General features: G+C 34.1%; 3 protein-coding genes across 3 annotated transcripts; 2 read left to right on the top strand and 1 right to left on the bottom strand.

Moving 5' to 3' along the window:
• The first annotated feature begins 3533 nt into the window (after positions 1-3533).
• LOC110427107 (elongation factor P (EF-P) family protein) lies at positions 3534-9517 on the top strand. The gene is given in 12 exon segments (XM_021442520.2): positions 3534-3686; positions 3688-3733; positions 3916-3946; positions 4056-4069; positions 4180-4230; positions 4536-4605; positions 4743-4809; positions 4932-4999; positions 6491-6614; positions 7862-7901; positions 8430-8497; positions 9270-9517. Coding segments are annotated over 12 exon segments (714 nt in total). The 5' UTR covers positions 3534-3564; the 3' UTR covers positions 9283-9517.
• A 196-nt stretch (positions 9518-9713) lies between these two features.
• LOC110427106 (NAD(P)-binding Rossmann-fold superfamily protein) lies at positions 9714-14363 on the top strand. The gene is made up of 5 exons (XM_021442519.1): positions 9714-10183; positions 10289-10358; positions 10863-11056; positions 11289-11461; positions 13854-14363. The coding sequence occupies exons 1-5, from the start codon at positions 9974-9976 to the stop codon at positions 13921-13923; spliced, it is 717 nt and encodes a 238-aa protein (XP_021298194.1). The 5' UTR covers positions 9714-9973; the 3' UTR covers positions 13924-14363.
• Positions 14364-16946: 2583 nt separating this feature from the next.
• MKK5 (MAP kinase kinase 5) lies at positions 16947-18526 on the bottom strand. The gene has a single exon (XM_021442531.2). The coding sequence runs from the start codon at positions 18183-18185 to the stop codon at positions 17094-17096; it is 1092 nt and encodes a 363-aa protein (XP_021298206.1). The 5' UTR covers positions 18186-18526; the 3' UTR covers positions 16947-17093.
• Positions 18527-18742: the final 216 nt, after the last annotated feature.

Raw genomic sequence — 18742 nt, 5'->3', positions numbered from 1 at the left:
ACACTTCACCGAACTTCCTACTTACAATCTTTTTTAATTTTTCAAATTTATTTTGGACATTACGATTTGTTTCGCTGTGTGCACAAGTCTAAAGAAATATAGCAGCCGCCTCTAATGCTGTAATGTTTTTAGATGGATGTAACCATCTCTTATTTATCAATGTATCTGTAAGTTGCAATACAACATGTGATTCCATCTTAAATATTCTATAACTTTCACATAGAGTTTGTAAAGTTTCACGTACCCAATTCTATTCATCAGAATAATTGAATCTGTTTTCTTGTTTCATTAAGTATTTCATGTGATATACAATTGCAATAGTAACTCCTCCATACATGTTTTGATAAAACCCTGCACATTTTCTTCTCTTTGCAACTTGTATTGATGCTCTGACTTCATTATAAAACATCTGTTTAACAATATCAAAATAAATAAGTAGAAATCCAAGTATATCAATTAAAAAATAAATATTATTTGAAACAAATCAAATGGTAAAAATAACAATTCAAATTAATATAACATGGATAATGGCAAATTCTTTCAAACACTAATTTAATTAAACATAACAAGTAACACAAATACAAAAAGAAAGTAGTTTAAAGTTCAACATCAACCTAAAATAAACTAATCAGCTAGTCCCACCATAATTTTTTGATAGATTATGCTCATATTGAATTCAGTTTAGCTTATCACTTAAATCTGACAAAGAAATAAAAATAAGTCTAGTTTCTTCCTTTTTAATCAATTGTAGTGCAAAATTAAATTCATCTGCACTCAATCTCTCTTCATTTTGTAAAGATTTCATTAATCGAATATACTCCGGAATACTATATTGTCCTGTGGCTTGTGATGATATTGAAATTTCAGCACTTTCATCTGCGTTATGACTTTTTGCTGCTTCGCACAATCATTCCAATGTTCTTTGTAAGCTTGCTGCAATCCCAATTTTTGCCTTACCCTTTGCCACTTTTTTTCTCATTTCTTCTGGCATCATTTTTTTCCTCTTGATTAGAGTGTTTACTATAAAGACATCACCTTCATTACAATTGAATATTTCAGCATCAAATTCAACATTGTCTTGTAACGAAGTTAGATTTATAAATTTGACATTATCTTCAATTGGTACACCCATCGTTAGTGTCCATGCATTTTGACTAATGGCTACTGTATCCCTAAATATAAATTTCAATTCATCAACATGTTTCAACCCTTGATATCGAAATCTGGCATATTTTGGATTAACCTACACAAACATCAAAGAGAAAGAAACTTTTAAACGAGGTACATATGTAATAATTCATAGTAGATGAAACATATAAAATTTAAAATACTTACTCTTATTTTCGTTTCCTACCATGTGGCATCAGCTTCAATGGTTCTTGTCTCATGGTTCCAACCCAAATCATGGTTTATAAATTTTTCCTATTCCTTAAGAATTGCCCTGAATTTGTGCAGTTCACTTTCAATTTAGCAATGGTTAGGGTGTGTTAGGGGTTGGCTTGTTAGAGATTGTGGCTTGAAAATTGAAGAATTATGGCTATGAATTTTTAATTAAAAATAACCAATTTTCAACTATATATTGGATCGAGAGGGAACAAGATGAAGAGAAGTTGAATATATATAACGCTAATCCTACTCACAAAGCATCTAGCTCAACAAAGGTTTTTGTTCTTAAGATCCAAGATTGACGTAAATGGTGTCTCCACGAGCTTGCGGAGCATGTAAAGGGTACATACAGCAAGCTCAGCACCAGACCAAGTTTAACATAAGCTTAGTAGAAGACAGGCTTAACAAGTAGCTCTCCTAATAAGCTAGTATGTTTTTTTTTTAAAAAAAAAAGAGAAGAGAAAGCACTTAATTGGAGCTTTTTTTTAATATTTTTGTTTAGATTTTATTCTTTTAAAAAAGTTATTTTCTTTAAGAGCTTTTTACTAAATTTTGTTTGGCCTAGCTTCTATTTTTAAACAGTAAATAAGCTAAATATAAGCCAAGACAAATGAACACTAAGTGACATTTACATCATATATTTTTAATTTTTTAATAAATACAATACTTTTAGATTATTTATTTATATATATTATTTATAATTAATTTTAATTTTTTATTATATTTTAAGAAATTTGATATTCAAAAATAAAATACATAATGTTTTAAAAAACTCTTTAAATTATTTAAGAAAATTAAAATAAGTTTTTATTTTTCATTACATCCAATTAAATTTCTTATTTTTATTTTGCATTAAATAGATCCGTGTTGATTAATTGTCCAAGTCGAAAATGATGGCACCACCCTTCACTTTTTAATTTATTTTTATTATTATACAGAATACATATTTTGATCCTATGATTGTCTTTTAATTATTTCTTATATAAACCACATTAGTCAAATGTCATGTTATGTTTCATTTTATATCTACATAATATTAACATGACGTTAATTATGTTTAGACTTGACAATTCATGTTTTCGTATTTTAAACGTGTTATATACGATTAGACACGAAATATGTTAAGGTTAAACATGAACACGACACGAATAATATTCGTGTTTTAAATCCGAAACACATAAACATATACGTTTAATAACTGTGTAACACGACACGATACTTGACACATTTACAGATTAATACATTTAACAGGATTAAACAAAAAGTATTTACAATTAAATATAATTTTATTATTTGAATTTAAAATCAATAATTATAAAAATAATTATAACAAAACAAATTAATAATAACATCAAATATAATAAAATTTAACATAAATAATATACATAAAATTCATTATCATGCAATATGATAAAATCCCTCATTAACATCTAACTTTAAAATACTAATAATATCTAATATCATTCATAATTTTCATCTACAATTAAATAAATCTCATTAATCATGAATAGTTCTAAACTCCTAAACCAAAATTATTTAAGCAAGGTTAAAATAGTTTTTGACTATTAATTTTTAATAAATTGATAAACGCGTCACATATACACTATTAAACACGATAATAAGTTTAAACACGATAACATAATTAATTAAATATGTTTAAACGTATTATTCGTGTCTTAGCACGTCAGATACGATTAAACACGAAAAAACGTTAAATTAAACCTAAACCTGTTTAACCTTATGTCTTTTCGTATCGTATCCAAAATTATCAATCTAACATGTTGAGTAGAGAGAGAAAAAATTAATGATCATGTCATTATTTCATATTAAAATACTAAATTAAGTTACGTGACATAAAATGATAATATTTTTATAGATAATAATTAATTAATATTAAATAAAATATAAAAAATTGATTAAATGTAAAAAAATAATAATTTATAAAAATTTTAAATAATTATAATTGTTTTTAAATATTATGTCAAGATATATTTAACAATTATGAAATTAATTAATCATAATTATTTTAAATATGACCACTTTTTCGATATACAGGCATATCGGATAGGTACTCAATTCCAATCAATGTGACAATATATATATTATATATATATATATATATATTTATTTATAATGACTTAGGATAAGCATAAACACAAACACGGGCAGTGTGTAAAAATGAAGGCTTTTGAAGTTGGCAGGAGACTCTGTGCATCCCTATCGTTCCTTCTCAAACCCAATGCTGCAAATCCAACTCTCGTTTCGCTTTGCCCATCTTCCCATCACTCTCTTCTTAGCTCCGTGGTCAGCCTCTCAAGACCGCGGTGTCAAAGTCAATGCTATCCATATCTTTTTTGCCCTTTCATCTTCATGTATAATCACATTCACTCGTAAAACTTCTCTCTTTTCTCTTTCTCACTGTACTCTTGCCATATTTGCATAGCTAATACTTTTTCTTTGTCGGTTTTGTTTTTGTTTAATTAACAAGCTTTTCTTTGTGAATTGTGGTCACTCCTGATTGTGCTGCAGCTTCGGCCTGGCAATGTAATTGAAAAATCGGGTTTGCTTTTAACTTCATAACCCAAAATTTATTTTAAATCCTTTTGTTTTTTCCCCATGAAATAATATGCCTGCTAACAAATGCTACTTTTAATCTATGACTGCCTCAGGACGTGTCTACCAGGTACTTATTTGCCCTTTGTCCCATCAAAGATGCCTTGGTTGTTGCTTGAAGATTGTTTTTAGGCTACGTAGTGCTGTAGTTTGACATTTGTTTATATAACTTGTTTGTAGGTAGTAGAATCAGAGCATAAGCAGCGAGGTAGAGGGGGTGCAATGATGCAGGTTCCCTTATGTAATCTTATGATTTATTCGGTTGTTGGGTGCTGATTAGAATCTCAGATTTTTTTTTTTTTGCCTATTTTCAGAATGCACACTTGCCTTGAAATAGTGATAAAACACATTTAATGAAGGGAGAAAGTGTAAGCAAATTGCTAAAGTGTATAAAAAATTGTATAGTATCTTGAAATAAGTTTGAGAAAAATGTATTATTGGTTAACTTTTTTTTTTAGTATAAAAGTTTTGCTTAATTTATTTTCCAAACATTCATAATGTCAATTTCTTCTTTTCTTTATTCTCCAAAAACTCAGCTGGAGCTTCGTGATGTTGACAATGGAAACAAAGTAAGTTTACGGTTCGGCACTGAGGAGCCTGTTGAAAGTATGCATCTTAACTTACCGGTTTGTTTAAGTTTGAGGATTTGTGGGCTATGGTATTGCATTGAGTTTGAAGACTTGATATGACTTAGGATCCATCACTTTGTCTTGGTTAGCTTAATTATATATTATTTGTTGCAGAAGTATTTGTTGAGGAGAAGTCTTTCTCATGTTTGTACACTGAAAAGAACACTGCATTTCTGATTGAGTGAGTTTGATTTGGTTTGCCATCCATTTCCAAGAGTAACTTTTTAAACATTTTGCATTTACCGTGAAAAAAAAAATTTCTACAAAATCAATGAGTTTTCTTTCTTTTGTATTGCTTGTCAGGCCTGAGACATTTGACCAACTGCAAGTACCATTGGACTTATTTGGAAAGTCTGCTGCATACCTAAAAGGTTGATCAACATTAAGACTGGTTTGTGTAATGGTTGTGTACTTGGTTTGCTGGAAGTAATTGTAATTCATCTTCTATAACAAGCACCTCTGTTTTCTGTTATGCCATTGCTACCTCTAATTAACTCTGTAGTTCAATTGACTCCCTCTTTTACTGTCACTTTCACCATACTTACCACGACATGCATAATGATCTTCCTGTTGCTTTAGCCACAGTATTGTGCTATCACCATCCCTGTTACAGTGCCATCAAAACAGGCAACTTGACCTACCATTCTTTAAACCTCCTTTTCTAGCTGTCATCTACTAGTGAATGCTACTTCTAGTTGGGACCTGTGGGGCAGTTGTTTTATTCAAAGTAGCCTTTTCAAATTATACCCACTTATATTTGAAGCTGTTGTGACCTAATGGCTACCTGTCTTCTCTTCTTAGGAAAGACAACCATTTGGAGGGAATCATTCTGCAGTTAGTTAAAATAAATGGATATTGCAGTAGTATTATAGTTCTTGTATGTAGTTTTTAATGAATTGATTTCCATAAATAAAAATCAACTATTAGTTTCATACATATCTTTATTGTTGATATATCACTATCTTTGTCTTGCTTCTTACCTTTATACGTATCATTTTTGCGTTTCATTAGGTTTTCTGATGTAGGACAGCTAGGTGGTTAGGGTTTATGGCTGTTTTCGGATTTCAATACTTGAGGAAAACAGGAAAAATTGAAATAAGAGAAAGGGAGAGAAAAAGGGTTTCCTAAGCTTTACACCTAGAATTCGTTATGAGTCATGCCTTAGATTGATTGCATTGTACAATCACAAAGCAATAATACTGGAAATTATCTGATATCACTTTATATCTCAATAGCTAGAGTACATTGATAATTGATACATATAGACTCCTATTGTCTCTAATGCTAAAAGAAACAGAACTCCTTTTCCAGTTAGTATTTTAACTAATACTCAAACTCCAAATAAAACAAATGCAATAGGGTAAGGAATAAGGAAAACACAGATCAAGAGCCTAGATCAAAATCTGAACAAGAAAATCATGAAAATACAATTTAATCGTAAAACAGAAAATTAAAATAAGAGCATAACTCTATGTACTAAAAAACAACTAAAAATGCCTACGCAAGCTCCCATCTTAGCTTCTCATCATTGGATATGCGCTAAATTAGGGCTTGGCATTAGAACCATTCAAGCCTCCTAAACACTCTTGGAGGCTGCTGCTGGAGTAATCCATCAGTTTATTCTTTTTTGCCTGGGGTGCTCCACTAGTTTCAATGACTTGATTAAAAGCTTTGAGCCTTAGTGTCCTAGAATGTTATTTAGTTTCCTTTTTTTCCCTCTAAAGATGTGGATTTCTTTCGTGCCTCTCTGCTGCTGATGATCAGCATTTTCTTTGATTGCAATTGCAATTTATGCTCCATGGTTGTTAGCTGTCTTGATTGAACTCCTATTGTCTTGCTAAATATTATGTCTTGCATAACAGAGGAAATGAAAGTTAGATTGCAGTTATATGATGGAAGACCTTTGAGCGCATCAGTTCCAAAGCGTGTAACATGTACTATTAAGGAAACACAAGCTCCAATGAAGGGTATTACATCCACCCCTCGGTATGTTTTCCATTTTATAAATGCTCATTATATCCTTAACTATACTGATGTCTATGTCATTTTAACCTGTTTATGCCTCAGAATATTTTCTGAGAAATGCTGCTTAATTAAATTTTTGCATGAACTTGTTCCAGTTATTATGGTCATGATAGATATGTATTTGATAAGCTGCTGAAAAGATTACACTAAATATCCAAACAATAGCACTTGCTATACCTTCATGGGTTGTCCTGTCTGCATGCATTATTAAGGACATGTATAAGTGTATATTTTTTGGCGTTTGAAGTGAGAAAAAGTTATATGACCCTTGCTCTAGAGTTGGGAAGTCAATAATGATTATCGTTTGGATCTTTAGAGTATCCATGATTTAATATTGCTTATATACACGTGTTCTTTTATTTTTTGAGATGGTGAACAATGGGCACCAATTTCTGTATTTGTCCCCATGGGGACACCCCAGCATTTAGAACCTTGGACTCCAACTTGCAGGTCTCTAGTTTGAATCTTGGGATTTATGAAACGGAAAAAGGCTGCCTCCCTTTCTGTAGCCTTATGCCTAATGGGCGTCCATGTGCCAAAAGAAAAAAACAATTTGTGAATATGTGACTTGTGTTATGAATGTGATTGCTTCTGATGTGCATCTGACATGTGTGTTGAAGATGAATGTATATTTTGAGTTGAACTCAGACATAAATTCAAATTCATAGTTTAGGAAGTGATTTAAAGAAGCCAAATTTGAATTTGGGCGAAATCCATTTAGGATTTTAAAAGCTTCACAATCCGTTGCACCTCTAAAACTTTAGAATCCAGTCTGCTTCCTAGTTTCTGCTCATTGTAACATATCTGCTCTCTCTCCCTATCCATGTGATTTCTCTCTCTGACTTCAGTGATCAGAGTAGATTTCCGCAATTCCTTTTCAACAACAGCACAAACAATATCTACCTCCCTCTCTCTCTCTCTCTCTGCCCTGATAATAAGATATGTTAGTTTCTTTTTCTCAACCAAACTTCAGTATGATAATGTTGTTAATCATTTTCTTTGTTAATGGTTTTTTCCTAATTTTACTTCATCTTAAGAAATTAGTAAATGATTGCTTGTGGTAATTCCAAATGTCATGTCTCTGCATATTACATCATAATATATTTTGTTAGATAATGGCAATGTGCTCTGTCGAAGAATTCTGCTTGGTAAATCACTTGTAGGCCTTTTGACTTGGGATTTTGTCTTTATACTTCTCCTTGCTGCAGGTATAAAAAGGCTTTGCTGGACAATGGCCTCACTGTTCAAGTAAGTTAAACATGCAATTGATTTCTATTTCTTTGAATTATCTATAAAATTTTAGCCTTAAGCATTTTACATCCTTGTGCATGTAGATTGTTATGCCTATCGGACAAAGAAATTGCTAGTGAAGGGAGGGCTTTGGTGGGGGCTTATAATTTCGTTGTGCTCAACTATAAAGGACAACACTGTCATAGTATATTGCTTGCTAATGAATTTATGTACCTTAAGTGTATGGAATCTAAAACCCACATGTTATATCATCTACATATCTGATTTAACCAAATAGAATGGGCCAACAAAACTTCTTTCAATGGCTGGATGCTGGACAGGATTGGGTTGAAATACATGGACTGTATACTAAGAAGAATTTATTTCTTAATTGTTGACTTTGCTCATAATAATTTTATAGGGCATCTAGTTATAAGCTTTCTCTGCATTTCTACTTATGGATTCTGATGCTCTGATGTCCTTTAATCTTTTCAGCCAATTTGAAAAACGTTGTGTTTTTCTTTACCTAATTTATGACTTCCTCAGGTACCACCTTATCTCGAAACAGGTGAAGAAATAATTATCAGTACTGAAGATGATTCTTTCCTTGGCAGGTGAATTTCAATGTTCTATTTTCCCTGCAAAAAATTATGTTATATAATTCCTTGAATCTCTTGCTTGAGTCTCTTTGTCGGCATCCTTTGGCTGCTTTTTGAGAACTTTTGGCTATTTTTATTGAAAGAGCAAAACATGGTCTTAAAATGATTTTAGGCAGGTTTTAAGCAGAATGTACACATGGAAAAGGGTACTGCACGTTTTAAGCTGAATGTGCACATGGAAAAAGGTGCTGTATGCCCTTTTCTGTGGCAAAGTATTCTCAACCTAGCAACAAAACATATGGGTGCTGCTGGTGGCAAAATCTGCATGAAAGCAATTATTTGTGCTAAATCGGGCTGAAGAACTCTCAGCCTTGCCAGTTTTATTCATCCCTTTGACACTAAATACTAAGAACAAATATTTATTTTGTAAACTATCGATAATGTTTAAGCTTGTATGCGATAGTATAAGTCAACAGTGTTCCTTCTATATTCGTAAGTATAGCAGATTGATGAGTTGTTAAGAATCAAGAGTACGGATGGCATAACCTATATCCGATTATCGTCGATGCAATCTATTTATTCATGCAATATTTGATGAATTTGGATGAGTGTCCCCAATAGCCTGCGAATTACAAATGGAATAGTTGTTTTTTAGTTGCTTGCTTTGATAGCATTCATGCACCTGCTATGAATGCCAGGGACTAATGGGTTATGTTTCTTTGTTTTATTCTTATTGTTTCCTCAATGGAAGTCTTTCTTTAGCATCACCCTTTCCTTTTCTTTTCAGGGCAAACAAATAGTACATTTCAGCAGGAGCTTAATAATCTAGAAGAGAATCAAGCCGGGTTACCGGCGGGTTGTTTATTTAGAAATTTTGTACTCAGATTATTTGATTCAATAATAAGTTCATGTATATTTTATTTAAAGAAATGTTAAAAATTTTCACAAATACAAAATATTAGTAATTTTATCTAAATTTATCATATTTTTATTATTTAGGTTAAATTCAAATGACAATGTATATTTTTTAAATAATCGATTATATCACTGTAGAATTAGCACTGATGTTTATGGTAAAAAATCAATTATAATATTTGAATTTACCTTTGAATGAAAACGATAATGAAAAGTTAAAAATTATTATTAATTTATAAAATGATAATAAAAATAATTTTTATAATTTTATAATAGTTAAACATAATAAAAAATTTTATTAAAGTTCGTTTGAATATATGTCTAATACTTAATAATATTATTTATAATTATAGATATTATTTGAATTATATCTAATCTCGTGATACGTGCGATTGAACTTCATTTCCACCGTTACTTTTAGACGCTATTTTATATCCATCAAAGGCGGTGGCAACGGCAACTGCTCTTCAATTTACATCAGCGCTTTTCAGGTTTCAAAATTTGAATCCAAAAAGGATCATAACCATTTCGTTTGTTTGTTTCTGTCCTTGGAGAGGAGGAGCAAAAGAGTGAAGAATGACGACGGCGTCGTTTAGCCGGTCGAACGGAGCCGCTAAGACGGTTATGGTAACTGGAGTGAGCAAAGGGCTGGGGAGAGCCTTAGCCCTCGAGCTTTCCAAGAGAGGCCACACGGTTATCGGGTGTTCCCGCTCCCAGGAAAAACTCAACTCCCTCCAATCGGAGCTCGCCGCCCCCGACCGTCACCTTCTCCTCAATGTCGACGTGGTTCGCCCCCTATTCGCCACTCCATTTCTGTGCTCTTTCTACAGGCTGCTCTGTTTTTTAGCTAGTGAAATGATTTTTTTGTTCTTTTTTCGTTTGAATTTGCAGAGGTCGAATAGCAGCGTCGAGGAGCTAGCTCGGTTAGTAATGGAAAAGAAGGTTGTTCCAGACATAATCGGTAATGCTGTTCGCTTTAGCCTTTTAGGTTTTTATTCTAGTTTCCAATTCTTGTCCCAAAAAGAAGAACGTTAGATTTGAAATTAAGCTCTGTTTAAGTGCTTCTGGAACAGTTCTAGGTTACCTCATTTCGTACAAGTCAAAAACACATGCCCTTAGTTTGACATAATTATGAGAAAATGAAGTATCTGCCCGATTAGTCGAAAATGTTTAGGCATCTCTTCAACTATACTCAATCCGAGTACATAGTCATTAGCGAAGCTTTGGTTTATGATTCGTTAATCAAGTCATACTCTCCATAGTCACATTAATTTTGAAAAACCACTATTAATCGAACAAAAATAAAGATAGGGCAATTGTCTTGTTTTGCGTTATGTCTGTTTCTTTGTCTAAAATTGGAGTGAGTATAAATCAATAGCTTTAGAGCGCATTTTATGCTAAGCTGAAATCCATGTAGCTTCTGCTCTTTCAGTCTTTACTTTGCTAACGTTTAAGGTATTGGCAGTAAATAGTGCAGGTACAATCAACAAAAACAACAGAATTTGGGAGGTTCCTGCAGAAGAGTTTGATACTGTGATTGATACAAATGTTAAAGGGGTTGCAAATGTGATGCGTCACTTTATCCCTTTGATGATTCCAAAAAGGCAAGGGATAATTGTTAATATGTCTTCTGGATGGGGAAGATCAGGCGCTGCCCTGGTAAATTCAGGATTTCATCTTTTTCACATTTCATATATTTTGATTTATTGTCCTATATTAAATGCTATGATTAGCCCAACCGAAAATTCACAGTTGTTTATCTGAAATGAAGGAACCATTGGTGAAAACAATAGAAGTGAATTTATAGGCAGTTATTTGCACTTTTTAAAGCTGAATTAAACCTTTTGTAGTAATAGTGAACCAAATTTGAAACATCCTTGTATCTCAACAGGTTGCACCATACTGTGCATCAAAGTGGGCTGTTGAGGGTTTAAGTAGAGCGGTGGCAAAGGAAATGCCTGATGGGTTTGCTGTTGTGGCACTTAGTCCAGGTGTGATAAATACTGAGATGCTTCAATCTTGCTTTGGAAGTTCAGCCTCAGTATATCAGACACCTGAAGCATGGTATGCAGAGTTTTCCTATAAGTTTTATTAAGACTTATTTATTTTTGTCAGTTTATGCAGTTGTGCATTTAAGTGATATCAATTTTATTATATTTCGGAATCCTATAGAAAGCAGGATAAATTGAGCTAAAATATCTCGCTCTTCATGTCAAATGCATTAACAACTTGTAAATTCTAATCCATTGCAATTGTTTTTAAAATCTAGTCTCTTAATTCAATTCATCGGAAGATAAATTCCTCTAAGATCGCCATTGCAAACATTTCAAATATGCTCTCTCTAACCCTAACCATTACAAAATAGATTTTAGCTCTATTAAGAGTTGGGATATATAATGGATGCATCATGGCAGATGCAAAAGAACAATATAGTGGCGAATACCTTTGCTTTAATTCCCACTTTCAAAACTGTTGCTTTTGTTACATAGTGAGTACTGTAGATTGCTTTAGCAGATTAGAAGCTTGAAAGAATTTCTAGTCAAAACAAATTACAGAGTAGGCTACCTGTGACCAGAGTTTTAAATAGGAGCTGCTACATGCCAAGAATTTGAATCCGCTATTTGCAGTGCATAATTTCTATGGTGAAATGACAGCGGTCTCTTTGTGGCGTTTTCCCTATAAAAGCATATTTCACCACTTTCAAAGCCTTGATTGTAACTGTTTTTGGCATAGCTTTTAATTTTAACTTTAGCCATGCACACAACAGACTTGAACCTTGCTGGATTATTAAACCTGAAGTTTATATCAGTCCATATAGGTTTTTATTATTTTTCAATTAGTTCTATTGTTTGGTAGAATCTGCGATGTAGAACAGATAATCCGGAATTATAACATTCAATAGTAGTTTGAAAATCTCAATTGCATTAATTCTAATGTGAAGTCTTTCTCAATTCAAAATCTCAATGTCAAATGTATCAACAATCAAACCTACTCCAAATTAAAATAAGTATTTATAACTATACTCTTTTTTTTTTTTTATAATTGGGGGAGAGAGGATTCGAACCTTGCTCTTTAGGGGGGGATAATGCACCAACCAATGAGCCAAATACTCGGGTGCATTTATAACTATACTCTTAACCCTAATAAAATGCAAAATATCAAATATAACCCTAAATCACAATACTTCGAAAAAGGTAAAACACTGATTATTACAAAATAATCTAAAATAGCCTACATATTTCTAAAAGTTACAACTCAAACCTGTAAAATATAAAATAAAGTCCTAGATTTACTCCCTCAACTAGCATATTCCCATCCTTCATCTTCCCTTTCACCTGCATTAATTTTATTTAGAATTGGATTAGTGTTGCACTAGATTGCTGTAATGATAGAGAGGATCTGGCAAGGAGATCCAAACAATACTGAGGGACTTGAAGCCAAGCAATAAGGAACACAAGATGTAAAACTAATGCTGGTAAGATAGTGGATTGGAGACATAAATTTAGGTAGAGGAGGATATCAGGGGAAGGGGTTAGAAAGTGGAATGGAATCTGAAATGTGGTTATATGGGGAAATTTCAATTTGATGGAAAGAAACTGTAGGGAGAAGGTCTTATAGTATCAAAATAAGAATAAAAAATCTCAAATGGATGATTTGAGTGTTCTAGCAAGCAGTCTACTTATCAATGGGGGACTTCCATGTATCTCATTCAATCAAAAGGAGCTACACCACTGGAACACTAAAATATAACAAGGATCCAAATTGATACTAAGCAGGACATAAAGAGAGTGACATGTATTATGGAGTGGTTTGTAAGGAACTAAACCTTGACAAAATAAAAAGAGAAGTAGAGTCTTTTATTACTAATTATGTTGATCTATCTGGCACATCTCTAGATTTGGGATTGTGCTTTTTTCCTGCTAACCATATTTGGGGCCAATTCAACCCTTGACTATGATCCTTTGACTTTGGGATGTGACTGATTTTAATTGGTATCTCTATATATCAGTTTAAATCCAATAACTTTTCTTGGTAAACTATACTTAGTAATTAGTTAGCGACATTTATTTTTGTTTAGATTATTGTGCTAAGATTATTGGTATCCATGTGAATTACTTTTATATGTCAAATAATGAGATAAAGATGTTTAATAAGTAGTTTGAATTTTGAAGGTCGCACACGTTGCACACATTTCATTAGAAGATCTGTAAAATTAAAGGAATAACAGAATTTATTTAATAAAACATTATTTAGGTTTGTACGAATGTTAAAACTGTCAAACTTCCTTTACAACATAGCCTAGGCATAAAAGTTAATATTCTAATAAGTAGGTTGACTTTACCAATACATTGCAAAATGCTTACATTACTTTTTCTCCTTTAACTGTCTTGTTCATGTTATTTTGCCTTATGGTTTGAGAAGTTGAAATGTTTGTCATTGGGTACCTTTTAATCAGGTCTTTGAAGGCAGCGACAATGATCCTCAATCTTACAGCAGCAGACAATGGTGCATCCCTCACTGTCTGATGAAAACACACAACAAACACTTTAGATTCGTTTCATCTCATGGTTATGATAAGCCTTTGAACAATCAAGTCTGAAATTTCCTTGCGATGTCTGTGGAGAAATTAGATCATTATATAGCTCCACTTCTCTAAACACATTTTTCCATTAGGTAAATATCCAAATGTTACATTGAAGGTGATGAAGTTTGTTTACTAACAAATTGTATGAGATTTTTTGTTAGCCAAAAAAATTAAGAGTTTATGTAAGGAACAAGGCAGTAATTTGCATCAACTTGCTGCTGGGAATCATTTACCCAACTATTTTGCTGGCACATTAAAAATTGATGTGCATCCAACCTTGGAACTTTTTTAAGCTTTGAACTCTGTTACTCGAGGATTCGATAATTGTATGATAAATATTTATGGTATATGGTGAACACTGAACACTGCTATTTGAATGAATCTTGTTTGTTCATTTACTTGTTTCTGTATATCCATCTGCCATAGATTCGATGCAATGGAATTTCTCTCTTGCACTAGACACTGGGTTACGAATGTATTGATCACTTGCATTCATTTGGCTGCCTTTTGCCTTTCCTAACATTTTCTTTTATAAAAGTAGGCAATAAAAGGCCATAAAAGCTTTGGGTCATCATTCGTTGTGGGTTTTGTAGACTCCTAGTTTCTTCAGACTCCTATGCTGTGGAAGTTGGCTGGTTCTAGTGAGGACTAAGACTTGCACTTGACAGGGGATGCACTCAGGTTTTGTAGGTAGGTGGTGAAGCTGTTGGTGTTATGGAACATTAACTAGGTTACTAGGGTTGGATATGGTAATTTTTCCAATGAATACTCGATTCATGAGGTAGAAGCATCACATGAAAATGCAAAATTTCTACCTAAGTTTTCTTTCAGAAAATTGGATTTCGGTGAACTCAAAAAGGGGGTGGATGGATATGTCAGGTAAGGTTTTATTATTAACATTATTATTATTATAATTATTTTTCCTTTGGTATTGCTTTTTGATCTTGGCCTTATGGCCTAATGGAACTTGGGGCCTATTGATTTAGGACATCAAAATTGGACACATATTCTCGCATACTTTCCATCTCATTCTCTTATTGTGTTGTTTCTGTCAAAGAAATCCACGGACAGCCCTAGGAAGAGAACTCAAACCAAGGAGAACCACTAGGAGAAAGGATGGAAAGGGTGATGGGAAAACCAGGGGGTACATTTCTTATTTAAAGAGCTTAAAAAACGATAAGGAAAGGAAAGGAAATAACAGGTGGAAAGGACAATAAAAATAGGAAAGTAATAAGAGACGACGGTAAAAGATTACATTAAAATAATGCGAAAGAATTTCTTCTTTACCCAAATAATCTACTACCATATGTGTAACTTATGTTTATGGCCTAGAGTTTTTTATTTTTAATTTTTCTTTTCAGGATAAGAAGAGCCTTTGCTTTTGCATGGCTGGACAACATCTCAAACATTCCAGCATGAAGGCAAGATGGGATCCAGGGGTCCCAACTCCCACCTCCCTGGCCCTTAAAAATGAAGGTAAGATCTATACTAGCTGCTTTCTAATACAAGAATGAAACTTTAGATAAAGTTTCTCACATCTTATACCCCAAACTTTCTTGTGACATTGAACCATAAGTTAAAAATTATTGACTTCATTTTCCCAAATCACATGAAGAAGAAGAAGAAGAAGAAAAAGAGAACTTCACTTGAATTTATCATGAAATTATGATGGCTAGATACCCCAACTCAATCAATCTCCTAAAATTTGCGACCCCAACTCATTTTAGCTAAGCAAGAGGCAGGCAGGCACTCTGGCAAAGGCCATTTTTCAGCAATATACAATAACCACAAGAACCTTTTTCTCCACTGGCATGCACATACAATCGTCAGAACAAACTTTGATTTATCATTATTGTCCCTTTTTCCTTAATCAAGAGAATACACTACACAGACAGGCTGGCCCAATTTTGGAACAGCAAAAGAGTCTCTCAATGAAAACCATACACAAACTCAAACCACCACTTCAGGACATACTTTCCAGAATAAGAATGACTTCCACTGAGCGGGTTAGGTTAAAACATAACATTCTCAAAAGTCCTACCAACAATAATAATCTCAATCAAACACACAGACAAATGCTATTTGCAGCATTTGCTCTGCCTCAGTCCCATTGTTCCAATCACACAAAGCATCTTATAATGATCCATCATGGTGTATATGAATTGACAAAAGAGAATAATAAGCAAGTGTAAGAATTATCCCAATCTGAAAAGCATCACAATACGACTAATCACTTTCTATGTAAAGTAATAAGCCCTAAAAAAAGCCAACGAACGAAGGCACTCGAAATTAGACAATCTAAAAGTGAGAAAACAAAGGGACTAGCATATCTTTCCAGATATAGAACAACCTTACATCATCAACAAGAAAAACCTTTTGATTCCACCCAATTAATCCTGGTTTCCCGTTTGCATACACAGCTATACTAAAGAGTTAAAGACATAAGCATTGTCTTTACAAAAAATAGAGGGGCCACTGACGCACAATTTTGTCACCCAAAAAAAGGGTATCCGAAAACAACACAAGAATTCCAAAGAATAATAAGCATTGCATCCAATCCAAGATATGGGACTTCCCCTTTTATAATTTGCCTCCACCACCAGGGTAGATAATCATAATGGACAGACAGAGAGATAAGACATCCATTCCCTTTTGTTTAATACAATTGATGACCATCGCAAAATCTAAACCTTCTCTTTGTATCTAACCATTATCAACAAGTCATTTCCAAAAGTTTTAACCAAAACCCATAAATTGCATTGCAACTCATTCATATAATAATAATAATAATAATAATAATAATAATAATAATAATAATAGTAATAATAATAATAATAAGCAGATGAAAAGCATAAGAATAAGTAAACAAAACCAAAACCAGGGAAGGCAAATCATATCAGACAGTTTTCCTTTTCTTTCTAATATTGTAAAGATCACTATCTTTTTTATCATAAGAAAAAGAGAAAAAAGAAAGAAGGAGATTGATTAATGGAAACATAAGAAAGAAAAGAAAAAGAAGAAGGAACATTGCCTCATTATACCAAAACTTACAGAAAAATTTTTTTCAGAGAGAAAAAGGAAAAGAAACCAAAAAGAACAAAGCAAACGCTACTAAGTAGAAAGAGGAGGTGGAGGAGGCAATAACTGGTGTAGATTCTGAGCAGCATGATTCTGGCCTGGCAGTCCTCTGACTATAAAAGGATGCTGCAACAACTGGGCCGCCGTCCATCTCCTGGCGGGATCCCTCTGCAAACAACAAGAGATAAAATGCCTAAACTCATAGGAAGCAGTGGGCGGCGCCTCCGGCGGCTGAGACATACAAATAGCACACATAAGACTAGCCCAATCCCCTTGTCTACCAACCGCAAAAGGGAACCTCCCCAAATAGAATTCCAATATGCTGACACCCAAACTCCAAATATCCCCAGCGTGTCCATCGTACCGCCCATGGTTCAAATCCGTGTTGATCCTTTCCGGACTCATGTAGGCTATAGTCCCAACCGATGAATTACATGGGTCCATGGTTTGATCCAAGATTCGGCTCACCCCAAAATCAGCGATTTTCACCTTCTTCTTGGAGTTGATTAACAGATTCGAGGGTTTTATGTCGCGGTGGACTATGCGTCGCCGGTGAAGGTAGTTGAGCCCGCTCAAGATTTGTCGGGCTAGATCTGATAAGTTGGACTCGTGAGATATGTGGGTCCCTTCTAAAGATCCGCCGTCCATGAATTCCAAAAGAACCTGGATTTCGCCGTTGTGATCGTACATTTCGTGGCATTTGACCACGTTGGGGTGGTCCACGTCACGAAGGATCTCGATCTCCCTACGGATCTGACGCCGAACGGACTCTTCATGGTTTCCGTAGATGACCTTGAGGGCAAAAGAGCGAGACGAAGGGCGGTGGATGACTTTGTAGACAGTGCCCCCCGTGCCGCTCCCTACCCGGTTGACCCGGTCGAGTTCCGAGAAGTTGACTTGCTGAACCGCTGTCGCGTTCGCGTTGGAGGTCGATGTAGCGGAGTTGTTGGACGGCGGAAGCGGAAGAGGGACGGCGAAAGCAGGGTCGCGTTGGGGAAGCGGTAGGGTTAGGTCGGCTCTTCTACGTGGACGACTCCTATTGGCTGATGATGATGACGATGATGAGGAGAAGTTGGAGGCAAACCCACCTGCCGGTGGTGGTGGTTGTTGATTATTCGGTCTCATATCTCCCTTCTTCTCATCCAACTTCTCTCTTTCCCCTTTCTATTTCTCTTGCTTCAATCCTCGATTCTTGATTCTGGGTTTCCCTTTCTTTCTTCTTTCCTTCCTTCCTTCCTTATTCTTGGATACAGATTCTCAGGAGAGAAAGGGAAGAAGGAAGTCAATGGGGGAAAGAGTCTGTTTTGCTCTGCTCTTTATTCTTCAGGGGAGAAGAAGGAAGGAAGCTTCTTGGTGGGGGAGGAGGAAGAGGAGGAGAAGGAGGAGAGGAAAATACTAAGAATACCAAAAGGGCAAAGGAATAGAGAGGTAAAGAGAGAAAGATTTGTCCCTTTGATTTGTTATAAAGCTTTGAAATTGAAGGGAGCCAGACGACAAGACAGCCAAATCTTTTTTATTTTCATTTATTTATTTTTAAATTAAATTAAAAAAAAAGGGAAAAGGAGTAAATAAATAATAGAAAGGGGAAGCAAGGGAATCGAGATTATAGAAGTAAAAAACAAAAAAAGAAAATGAAAAAGGTTGTCTCACGCGCTTTGATGGAGAGTGAGTTTACTGATCCA

Source organism: Theobroma umbraticum, unplaced genomic scaffold (genome assembly GCF_002168275.2).
Source record: "Theobroma umbraticum cultivar Fairchild unplaced genomic scaffold, ASM216827v3 scaffold_228.0, whole genome shotgun sequence".
NCBI classification, from domain to species: domain Eukaryota; kingdom Viridiplantae; phylum Streptophyta; class Magnoliopsida; order Malvales; family Malvaceae; genus Theobroma; species Theobroma umbraticum.
The sequence above is the reverse complement of the archived record's forward strand: the minus strand, read 5'-3'. Positions and strand labels throughout refer to the sequence as shown.

What these genes read in the sequence shown, in the direction of transcription:
- LOC110427106 (XM_021442519.1), top strand. Translation starts at nt 9,974, where the DNA reads ATGACGACGGCGTCGTTTAGCCGGTCGAACGGAGCCGCTAAGACGGTT. An exon ending in GGTTGTTCCAGACATAATCG is followed by an intron (nt 10,359 to 10,862) that starts GTAATGCTGTTC and finishes AGGTATTGGCAG; the next exon opens with TAAATAGTGCAGGTACAATC. An exon ending in GAAGATCAGGCGCTGCCCTG is followed by an intron (nt 11,057 to 11,288) that starts GTAAATTCAGGA and finishes GTATCTCAACAG; the next exon opens with GTTGCACCATACTGTGCATC.
- MKK5 (XM_021442531.2), bottom strand. Translation starts at nt 18,185, where the DNA reads ATGAGACCGAATAATCAACAACCACCACCACCGGCAGGTGGGTTTGCC.